The sequence below is a fragment of the Thermochaetoides thermophila genome (genome assembly GCF_000221225.1).
Source record: "Thermochaetoides thermophila DSM 1495 unplaced genomic scaffold scf7180000011821, whole genome shotgun sequence".
In the NCBI taxonomy this organism is placed as follows: domain Eukaryota; kingdom Fungi; phylum Ascomycota; class Sordariomycetes; order Sordariales; family Chaetomiaceae; genus Thermochaetoides; species Thermochaetoides thermophila.
The window spans coordinates 88,941-100,558 of NW_006383037.1; the positions used below are offsets into that span (position 1 = coordinate 88,941).

The 11,618-nt window shown below is 52.4% G+C and overlaps 3 protein-coding genes across 3 annotated transcripts; 2 read left to right on the plus strand and 1 right to left on the minus strand.

The window, feature by feature from the left end:
* Positions 1-231: 231 nt before the first annotated feature.
* Positions 232-2,931, plus strand: CTHT_0059460 (uncharacterized protein; the record flags this gene model as incomplete). The annotated part of the gene is made up of 1 exon (XM_006696201.1): positions 232-2,931. One exon carries the CDS (start codon positions 232-234, stop codon positions 2,929-2,931), a length of 2,700 nt encoding a protein of 899 aa, XP_006696264.1.
* Positions 2,932-3,721: 790 nt separating this feature from the next.
* On the minus strand, positions 3,722-4,701 carry CTHT_0059470 (ubiquitin-like protein; the record flags this gene model as incomplete). Its single annotated transcript, XM_006696202.1, has 3 exons — positions 3,722-3,784; positions 3,904-4,226; positions 4,479-4,701. 3 exons carry the CDS (start codon positions 4,699-4,701, stop codon positions 3,722-3,724), a joined length of 609 nt encoding a protein of 202 aa, XP_006696265.1.
* A 2,030-nt stretch (positions 4,702-6,731) lies between these two features.
* CTHT_0059480 (uncharacterized protein) lies at positions 6,732-9,940 on the plus strand (the record flags this gene model as incomplete). Its single annotated transcript, XM_006696203.1, has 7 exons — positions 6,732-6,746; positions 6,818-6,872; positions 6,937-8,979; positions 9,033-9,318; positions 9,383-9,498; positions 9,557-9,857; positions 9,910-9,940. 7 exons carry the CDS (start codon positions 6,732-6,734, stop codon positions 9,938-9,940), a joined length of 2,847 nt encoding a protein of 948 aa, XP_006696266.1.
* Positions 9,941-11,618: the final 1,678 nt, after the last annotated feature.

Genomic DNA, 11,618 nt, shown 5'->3' on the forward strand with positions numbered 1-11,618 from the left:
GACTTGCACCCCGGCCTTTTGGCTTCCTGGCTGTCTGAGGCTTTCGCTTGATGACTTGAGCCTGAGCCTGAGCCTGAGACTGCCAGTGCCTGCCTGGCCGTCCTTGTATCCACCGCCGGACCTCTCTTTGTTTCCCGTCTCATCGCCCTCGAGCCCGATTGCCGTCGCCGACCGAGACTGGGACCGAGACGAGCGACTCGTTCGACCACGACTGACGCATCAGCAGCCGCCATGTTCGCCCGAGGGAAGTCGAAGGAGCGCTCTTCGACCAGGAAGGTCACGCCACCAGGGCCAACATACATGACCAGCGAACAATTCGGTATGTCCTCGCTCGCAGAGGACAGGCATGGCTTTCGCTGCTATGTACAGGCTGCTAACGGTTCGTCTGCAGCGGCATACCTTGCGGACCTGCGCAATAACCGTGTGAACCGCCCGGCCGGTGCTCGCCCCTTGCCAAATCCCCCCAAGCACGATTCCACTGGCGTGTCTGGGAGCGCCAGGGCATCTGTTGATGCTCCTACTAACTCGGAGATTGTCCCTTCGCCGCAGAGCCACCATCAGCGCAGCCAGTTGGATGTCAACAGCCAGTCGCCATCAATCATCCGCCATGCCGTCTCACCTAGCATGTCGTCAAGGTACCCGACTCTGTCTGGTGGCCGGGACTACTATCCAGACAAGCCCGTTCAGCCCCTGAAGCCTTCCGAGGTGGTGCCTAGTGCGACTTACATCGAGCGTGGTCAGCGATGGATGGAGAAGGAAGAGGCTCACTCCCTGCGTCGCGCCATGGAGGATATGGATTTGAGGGATCGCCTGCGCAAACAAAAGGTGTCTGATGACGAGCTCAGCGAGGAGGAGCGTATCTATCAGGCCGCTCTCAACGAGGCCGCTGAGCTCGTGTGGCAGCATCAAAATCCAGGAAAGGTTCCCCCGCCCGGTGCTCCGTACCGTTACAGGCCACATCTGCGGAAGAATAGTTATGCACATGCCCGCACGGCCAGTACCGGCTTGTATGGAAAAGATGTTGCTCCCACTGGCCTGGCTCGGAATTCCCACCACACCCGCTCTATGTCCGGTAGTTCCACAGAAGGCGACTCTCCAAGGCTCGCGACCAGCCGGACTTCGTTTTCATCTAGTCGCCAAGGGCAAGGGAGCGAGACGCCTCGGCAGACTTTTGGAAGCGGCCATGAGACCAATAAGCCGTATGGAGATGTCGCATCTGGCACACCTTCCGCCTGTGTTCCCGGAGCGCGTGCTAGGGGCAGGCAAAGGAGAAACATCAGCGGGGAGGTTGGCAAGCCTTTTTCGCCAGATCAGATCTGGGAAGAGCCGGATGCCGAGACGTCAAGCCAAGCTCAACATCCGATACGGGATGAGGAGACGCCGCTTCGGCCGAAGCCAAGTGATCCTCTCAACAGGGCCCCCGTTCTCCCCAGCGGATCGACGAGCAACACCGCATCTCGATCGTCAGTCCAAAAGCTGATCTCGAAGTACGAGATTCACCGGAACCCTCCAAGCCAGTCCCGGAATCCCGAGTACACCATCAATGCTCATCTTCCTACTGCTACTTCCCGCGATGATGTTCCTCGCAAGCATGGCATGGAGATTCGCAGCGAGGATATAAGACAAGCTACGAGCAAGAAGCTGAAGGACCGCAGCCCAAAGCTGCCCACGCCTTCTGCCGTCAGCGATAGTCCTGGTCGACCTATCGTAAGCTTCGATAAGAATTGGAAGCCCCCAGAGGAGGCTACTGACGAAAGGTCAGAAGAGTCAAGATCCGGCCGCAGAATCGGCCCTGCGACGGTCCTCGTCCCGGGCAGACTTGATCAACAGCAAACACAGCGGCAAGCGCAACAAGCGATCCCTGCTATCTCTGTTGCGAGTGATTCTGCGGCCTCGTCAAAGCCTGCGTTGCGGTCACCGTCGCGGCAGCGCACCGCCCACCCCCCTCGCCCGCCTTCTCTTCAGGTAGATGCGCCTACTCCCTCTTCCATCCCCACCATCGCTGTCTCAGACTCTTCCTCCTCTTCTCCAACTCCCCCCTCCATCGTCATCGAGCCAGATGGAGGGGCGAGGGATGGCCCTAGCAACCCCGTCATTGTAACCCCTGACGACAACAACATCAACAACTCATGTAATGGTTCCTCTCGACCGCTTCCTACTCCCCAACCCGGAGCCCCGCGTGTTCGACATCAGCCTCGCCCACGCGACCCCTGGCCCTTAGACAATCATTCCTTCTCCACGCGTTCTGCTGCGCGCTGTCATGAATGCAACGGGCCTATTCAAGGTCGTTTCATCTCTCTTGCTGGCAGCACAGAGCGGTTTCACCCAGAGTGCTTTACGTGTTACGCCTGTGGCACTTCTCTCGAGGCTCTCGAAATTTCACCTGAACCAGAAGAGCACCGCGCGGCCCGTTTGGACCGCATTCGTCGCCGGCGAGCTGGAGAGATCCTTCCCGAAGAGCCCGGCAAGACCATGGCCGAAGACGGCGACGAGCGCCTGCGTTTCTACTGTCACCTTGACTGGCACGAGCTCTTCGCCCCGCGCTGCAAACATTGCAAAACTCCCATCATGGGCGAGCACGTGGTGGCATTGGGCGCCCACTGGCACATCGGCCACTTCTTCTGCGCCGAGTGTGGTGAGCCGTTCGGCAAGGGCCAGACGCATATCGAAAAGGACGGCTATGCGTGGTGTGTCAGCTGCCAGACGAAGCGCACCGAGCGGCGTGCGCCGAAGTGTCGTAAGTGCAGGAAGGCTGTCATTGGTCAGTACATTAAAGCGCTTGGCGGCGAGTGGCATGATGAATGCTTCCGTTGCGGGAGTTGCGGCGGCGGATTCGACGATGGGCAGATCTTCCCTCTTGAGGGGAGAGCACCGCCGGGGGAAACGTTTGTCCTGTGTACCAGGTGCATGGAGATGGAGTTGAAGGCATGATACAGAATGATCTCTTTTTTCTTGGTTTGGGTCCTGATAGATGGCAAGGTGGGTTGATGGTAAAAAAAGGGAGGGGGAATAAAGGGATTTCCTTGGGAAAGTAGTTCATCAGGCGAGGATGGACTATTGACATCATCGATCTTTTCGTTCACTGGTGTTGGTTGTATCAGACTGGACTTATTGCTGCATGTGTCATGTTCTTTGTCACTCTTTTCTGTTGAAATTAGTCATGGGCCTTACCATACCTAGGTAGGCAGAATACATATGTAGTTATGTCCTCTCCTTCAACAAGCAGAATGTCAAGCATGGCGAATGTAATGGTTAATATGGGCCTATTTTTCACAGAGGATAAAACAAATCATCAGATGACTGTCAATGGAACCGCAGTTTGAAATCAAGGTTGTGCTCTGTCAAATATCTCACTCCAGTACGCCGACCTTGCGTCCAACTGAGAGGGTTTGTACGCCAGAGGCTGTTGCACCCCACGACAGCATCAATCGTGATCGAGATCTTCCATTGAGAACTAGCATCCATTACCACTTCTCCATCCATCGGTCCATGGCCCCATCTGGTATCATCGTCTTTCACAATCATTGCCAATGATTATGTCCACAACCTCGCAATGTGGATAGTAATCTTGGTCACAATTCCACGATATTCACAACCGCGGGATAGCCTACGTAATGTTGGCCCCAGGTGTAGAATCAAATGTCCTTTATTTATGCGCGCAGCACTTCTGGAACTCTGTCGTGTATCGTGTCTCGACTTCTCCCGAATGCTCAACTAGTGTTCAGCAGAAGCCACCGACTTGCTCCTGGTGTACTTCAAGAGTATCTCCGTCTTGCATTTCGAGCTGGTTACAGAGGCCAGGGGAGTCAGTATTGGCAAGTTTTTTGGACCAAATATCACTGTTTGGGAACCAGAAAACGGGACAAAAAGGAACAGAGTTGTTCAAAAGAACAAAGGACGTACAGTATCCGGAGTGTCCTGGGGCTGAACGCGCTGACCCTCGAACAAGAAACGCACCGACGAGAGCGACTTGCCCTGGCGCTCACAGAAAGCAGTCATCAATTTCTCCAGCTTGGTGCTTCGCTTGATCTTAAAGAAGACCTCGTTGTTGTTGTCGGTCACCTTGATGTTCAGGTGTTCTGAGGTCGGGGGAGCCGGAGGCTCAGCACCACCTGGCTGGCTGGGACTGCCGTTGGGCTCAGCAGAGTCGGCCATCTTGTTTGCTGGATTGGTTGAGGTGTTGTCGATGTAGTTGCCGTAGGCTGCTGTGCGCGAGTCTGCTTGGGCTGGGAGGAGCAGGTTAGTGAGTCAACCAATAGCCCATAACGATGTGGTTGAGGTGAAGTTTTGAGAACTCGGTTGGTTGCCAAAAGTGCCAAAAAGACACAAATTCAGAAGGTAAGTGAATTGGGAGGTATAAGAACCGGAGCTGGTGTGTGAAAAGGCTATGGAAAGGCAGCTTGAGGGAGAGCTGGATGGAAAAGGCAGATGGGAGGAGCTTTTGGCGAGGAAGCAATGCACGGGGCCGACTTGCTTACTAGGTCCTTCAGAGGTAGGCAAGAAAGCAGTGCTGGGTGCTAAGATGCTCGCAGGCGGCTGATGCTTTGTTACTTCGTTTTCAGGCTGACCACGTGTTGCCTGAGAATTGTTAATTGCGCGATCGAGAGGAGGATTGTGGTGGCTTTGAGTCCCTTGGTTGGAGATGTTCGCGGAGGGCTGGTGGTCACTTGTTTGACTGGCGCCGTCTGCTTCGTTCGTCATGGCGGGGTTAGGAAGTGGGTCGTCGCTAAATGCAGCCTAACAAGTGTACCGAGCTTACGGGTTTTGCAGGGTACATCGAATGGTTGGAAGATTACCCGGAGTGCTGTGATGACAGAGGAACGAAGAAAAGGTTTAAGAATCTAAATTCTCAGGTTATCAAAGAGTTGGTTATACGCCTTGATTTGCAGGCTTTGATCAAAGAATGCCAAATGCGCTTTCCAATTCTTTGGTATCTTTCACTGGGCTCAGGAACATCAAGGCCAGAGGTGGAGAGTTTGCCTGTTTTTATGGTATTGATGCTTTTTGTTAAGGAAGTACAACTAGTCTTGTATCTGGAAGCCGTCATAGAGCGCATGAGCTTCTTTTTGAGGGAAGGGGGAGACTTTGGATTACAACCAGCACTCCCAAACAGGATCATGCCTTCAATCATTAAATGTCAAAAGAATCAAGGGGCAATTCTTCCTCTGAGATATTGCAGCGGCACTGTACTCCACTAAAACCAAACCAGTATGCACTTTCATGTCAGATATGTGATTTTTTTCTAGCTGAAAGGACGCAGGTCTCAACGACAACCTGTTGACATGGGAGAGCTTAGGTTTGGTGATGAGCTGGAACTCGAGTTCAGGTTGTCTGGTCTGTGCCGGTTAAGACTCAAGAGATCCACATTGGTTCAAACTTTTTTTTAAGAACCTGACATCATAGCTTTTCACTTAAACCAAACACTCAATATCAGGAAAATAGCTATCTACCCAGGTTGGGCCCGATTGCTTTTTCACTTGACAAAACGATTTCCATTCTCTTTGGTATCGATCCAGCCCATACTGGCCGAGATGGTTGGTTGTTTAGAGACATGCTGCCACCAGTTGGAGCCTTACTCGAGTCTGACAAACGCCAGGGACTTGAGCAGGATTTAAGGAGTGATCCTCCATGTCATCCCCGTGCAGTTCGTCTTAATCCTTCGCCTGTTATTTATGACCTACAACTTGCACTGACACTTGGAGTTTTGACAATTAGTGTGCCATCCAGAGTAAGGAGACTGTCTCTGCTTCAACTATGCCCCATGCTATCCACACCATCACCCTAACGCATTGACATTGGCAGACTGCTTAACAAAAAACAGCTACAATGAAGCAAAATGTACCAGATTTATCGACGCGCTTTATGAGTGCTGTCATGCATTTTACAAGAGAAATGGCGATCAAGCCAAAACTGTCAGCTGTCCTAAACCAGAGTTGCTTCGGCTAAAGATGGAGCAAAGGAGAAAAGGCATCCGGTGACGCCACCAGAGTAAAGCATGGGTCAAAAATATGCGAACTGAACTGTACCACTTTGTCCAATATGCACACCTGAACAGATATTCAGGTAACTTGGAGGAATCATGGAATTGATCTAGGCTATCATTGAGCGCGCGTGAGGCCTAAGGGCCTGAACAAGCACCGACAAGCTTGTCCCGAGACTCTAATATGAATGCCATGGACATTGAAGAAAGGAGAAAAGAGAAGTCCAAAATTTGCACCTCGCGTCAAGCACTTTTCAACCCCCAAATTGTCTGGCAAGTGGGGCATTGGATCCACTCGCTGTTCCCTATCTCTGGTGGTCCGTGCTCAAGGTCCATGACAGGCCAGGGCCCAGGCGCAGGCTGAAGGCTGCTGGGGCTCGCCGCTGACAAAGATGATTTTTCCGACAGCTGCATCCATCGACGCGACGACCGCGCTCCGCTGACCAGGCAGAGGGACCACCATATGTCTGGTGGTTGCGAACTCCCCAAATATTCCTCCGTCCACGAAAACAGCCAGTCAGACTTGCGTGGGTTTTGCAGTCTAGACTGCCGACATTTTCAATTCGACCACAGACAATGCAATAGCAGTCCTTTTGGTCGTCATAAAGTACTACGCCTTTTGTCGTGCCTGCAGTTGGGGTGCCAACCTCACAATCCCAACTTCTCAATACGCTCAGGGCTGCCCGGCCAACCTAACGTTTAGTCCTTTCATCATCACATTCGCTCTTCCGAATCCCTAGTGCAAAGCGTAATGTCTCCAGCATTTGTGAGTCTTCTACGCCGCGCTTCCTTGCGCATGCCAAGGTCGTTTCCTTGCTCTTTCTGACGCCAATTCAGAACATCCCAGATTCCATTGAGAGCTCTCGCGGCAGCTCTCAGAGCCCCCATCATGGTCAGTTCCCTTTCTGTGTGCCTCAATACTTCATGCAAATGGAAGTCGCTCACATGTCGGTTAGGGCTCAATCCTGAGGAAATGGCCGATATTGAAGCTACTTCCCAGGACAATGCTGTCCGCGTCGGTGAAGAAATTGATTACTTCGCCGCCCAACTTGATCGCTATGATGCCGACCAGACCGGTTCTCCCCCAGAGCGGCGCTCCCGTGCATTCCAATTAGTCGATTCATACTACACCTTCACTCGAAAGAGGCTCGACCGACTTCGTGAACGCCAGGCGCGCCAGCGATCCGCGCAGAGGGGGAGTTGGCAGAGGGCAGGGTCTATCGAAATGGATCTTGACGATGCCGATGAGGAGAACGATGACATCTTGGACGAGGAATTGCAGCAACTAGAAGACGAGGTGCAGATCTGGGATTTGTTGAGGCGCATTCTCCCTCTTCGCTATCACGATGCTACCCAGAATCAGAAAAAGGAACATGATGGTTCGACTAAAAGTCGCAGGCAATGGTGGAACGAGTTTATGGTTTCCGACTCGGTAGCTCGTGAGAGAAAGGTCGTCCTTGAATGGCTTCAAAACAGCGCCAGTTATGGCCCACCCATTGATGAAGTCGTGAGCGACCTCCAACATAATGCGGAGAGAGGAGACATTCTCGCCCATGGTTGGCTCCATACACGCCACAAGATCAAGCTCCAGAAGAGCGTAAACGCCTATCAAGGTGTTCTAGACCCTCGTGACGCCGCAGCAGCTCAGTCTCATCTGAGCTCCAATTCCCTGATTACTCAGCTCGATCCGGATGCTGTCACTCGTCAGGCTCGCAAGCTGGAACCCCAGGATGAATCCTTTGAGCGTGCTATCTGGCTGGGTTGCTTCGAGATGCTGCGCCGAGGTTGCTCGATGTCTGAGATCAGGGAGTGGTTGGCGGTTAGGACTGAGCTCTGGAGGGCTTTTTCGATTGCTCCCCTGCCCCTCTCAAATCCCGATGATGAAGAGCAACCAGACTTCGATCCAGTTTCTCTGATCTTGTGGAGGAGAATGTGTTACGCCATTGCTACCGATGGTGGAACGAGCGACTACGACAGAGCAGTCTATGGTTTGCTCGCGGGAGACATCCCCAGCGTTGAAAAGGTGTGCAAGACTTGGGACGACGTTCTATTCGCTCACTACAACGCCCTTCTCCGGACCCAGTTCGACTTGTTCTTAATCAAGCACGGCGGAGACGCTGCAGCAAAAGCAGCCCAGCAATTCCCTTCTTTCAACGCTGTTGCATATCATGGTGATCCCGCAACGGCGACCAAGCGTTTGATCGATAGCTTAGAGACGGGAATGAAAACTTCCGCTGAGGCCTTTCGTCCAGCAAAAGCACTCCAGGCAGCCATTGTCGCCGATGATCTGGATAAGTTCCTGTTTCATCAAGGCCTTTTGCTGTCGATTCGCGCCAACAAGAAAGAAAAGTCAAAACTGATCCCCGAATACCCATTCCCGCACGAAAGTTTCAGCGACAAGAAGTATTATGACTTAGGAGACCACCAAGGCTTGCGGATACTTGCTCATGTCCTCATTATCATCCTGACTCTCGACCGCCTCTCGGGTGTTGCTAAGGACAAAGGCCCTTTGCAAGCACGCCATCAGGCAGCCGAGAACTCCATTGCCGCATACATTAGCTATTTGCGGCTGGTTCGTTTGGAAGAAATGATCCCACTGTATTGCTCGAAGCTGCACGGCCCACGGGTGTATTCGACGCTCAGCAGGAATCTCATCCACATTGTTGATATTGATGCACGGCTGCACCAGCTTACGATCATGAGGAACCTGGGGATTGACGTTTCAGAGTTTGTGAAGAGTCAACCTCTCATTTATCTGGATGATGTCCAGGACGAGCTCGTCTCTTGCGACGCTAAAGACCAGTTCAAGATCTTGGAGGACGGCCCAGCGACTCTGAAGTATGGGCGGCTCGTCAAGCCTGACTTCTTTGGGGACGACGCCGACTACGTCGACCCCGAAGATGACGCCCTCATCCGCTCCATGGAATGGCTCTTGCTGGTTCCCGGCTTGTTTGTGGAGACCTGCGCCTATGCTGTCCGTATCTACAAATATTTCCTGAGTATGTTGGCTGCCTCTATTGGCTTCTTATCTAGGTTACTAACTGTTTGGCAGAGCGTACTCGGTTACGGGCTGCTCGCGCGTTTAGTCGGCGTGTCCGCGGCCACGAGATCATCCGCACTAAGTTCCCCAACCTCCTGAAGGATGTTGATGAGAACGATCCGGCAGCGTGGTTCGAGGAATTTGCTGCTGCTCAGCTCCCGAGCGACCTCTTGGAGTCATGCCCCGCAAGCCAAGAGAAACTGATCACAATTACTCGTCATCTGTGGGAGTTGGAGAGTTTAGTCCGTGCTTTGGACTCGATTGAGACGCTCACTTCGTTGGCGGCGCTCACCAGAGAGTACGCCAATCCCTTACGCCATATAAGTTATTTTGTGTCATATCTAACCTTTCTTGCTCAACAGGGAAAGCGTCCCAATGACTCGCGAGATGTGGCAGGAAGTCAGCCAAACGGTCCGCATCGCTAAAGCTTGCATGCGTCCAGTTCTCAAGGAGTGGCTGCTTACAACTTACGATGGAAGTAAGTCATTTCATTCAACTCTTCCAGGTTTGCCCTGGCGGAGCTGACAGCGCTACAGGATCCGTGGAGCAAGACTTCCTCGACATCCGCCAGGCCTACATCCCGGAAACGATCCTTGCCTACATTAGCTGCTTGCACTTTGCGGGCACCTCGCTCTCGCGCGACAATCTCCTGGAGTGCATGGACCTTGCTGCGATAATTGCCGAGAAGGATTCAGACGTGGCCAAGGAGTTCATGCGGTGCGGCAGGATGAAGGAGCTTGTTGAAGCTTTCGCCTCGGCCAGCAAGGCTCTGGCGATTTGGTCTGGCGAGAAGAAGGGATCGCAGACCAACTCGAAGAAGCTCAGAGAGCTGGGATGGTGAGTCATCCAAATGTTTGACTTTGTATCAGCTCTTACTAACAGTCGGCAGGTCACGGGAGTTGTGGTCGATCAAGTCCTAAGATTATTGCCGCAGGAGTACATGCGTGGGCTGAACCAGGCGTTTACCTGCTTGACTATATCCATGAAATACTCGGTTTGTTTCAGATAATCGTTGCTTGGTACCGGTACCTAGATGTATGGATTTTGAGTGTGGGCTAAGCGGCATGCACGTTTTTATCGGTCATCGGGATACGGGTGGATGTTCGCAGAGAAGTTATCGTTTCTTCCCCATCAACAACTCTTCCTCGATACTAAGCTTTGTGGCTCACGTATCACATGGCCCACATTTTCCAGTCTGCCGCTGGTTGCAGTCTTTTTTTTTATAGAAATCTTGGCGTTCTGGTGTGGCAGATAGCGTGAGGAACAGCCCGGAAAATACTCGAGTTCATTGGGGTAGGTGCAATTAGTTAGGACTCTGAAATACATAACCTGCTTGCTTCCTTGCTTCGCGAGGTGTGAGGCTTGGTTTGATCGAGGACTGCAATGTTGTAGAGTTAGAGATTTGGATAAGCTCTACAGGTCTTGTGGTTGTCCCTGAGAGAATGTCGGCCTCAACCTTTATGTGTTTGCCTGTCTTCTGGCACACCGACGATCCCCTTTTTCTTTTCACGTACGAAATATTCACAATGACATAATCAATAAAACTCGTATGTTCGTCTTCTTGGTCTTCCAAGGGCAGGAGAGACCTTGGATTGTTCTATTTATGGTAGATTTGTCCGTTTAATCTGCCACCCCGTCATGTGAGTATAGGTACCTAGGTATATCAACTCATTACACCATCCCAGGAACTTTCTTGACATCACCGAGCGTGAACTCATCATGTTTCCTGTCTGGACAGCTCACCTCAATAGTCTTGATTTGATATCACAAACCTGATCCCTCAAGAGAATCATGCCTGGCCACGATATCGATGAAAGCAACCAATCCGTCGCTAAAAGGAAAAGGTACAACCTATACCTCACCTCTTCGACCTCTATGCCAACACCATCCTACATGGACACAAACCTATACTGGCCACCGACCCAACAAAGCTGGAGGAAAAAGCTCAGAAAGTCATGGCCCGCAATGCATACGACTATGGTGTGGGAGTGGCCGGTGGGTAGGTCACCGTGAAAGCCAACCGCTAAGCATTCAGCAGTGGAAGCTCGTTCCAAGAATGCTATGGTCTACGAGTGGGACATGTTTGTGATGTTGTTTGGCGCGCGATATGGGATGTGCTACGGACACCCATTAATCCAGTCCCACGTGTACTGGAACCAGATCCGCTAAGTCTAACGACACTTCTACAGATACACCCATCCTCATGGCTTTCATAAGGAGTCCAACATGCGTACCATCCCGACGGCGAGAATGGCGTCGCAGCAGCCTGTGCACCTCTCGGCGTGCCCCACATCTACAGCACAGCGGCATGGCGACCACGTGGCCCCGATAACGGATCTTTCCCCTTCGCCATCAACGGCGAAGGGTGTGCGTTTGGCTTCATCGGACCACGTCTTCTGCGCAAAGGTAGCTGCTGCAATGGGAGGAACGACGTTGTGGATATGTCCGTGGCGAGCAAGATGTGGATGCAGGAAGTCTTTTCGGGGGATGCGCACTCGTGGGAGGAGTTTACTGAGCTGAGACGGGCGTGGGGTCCAAGCCGATCATGTTGAAGGGGTTATTGAGTGAGGAGGATGCGAGGCCGGCGGTTGGGTATAG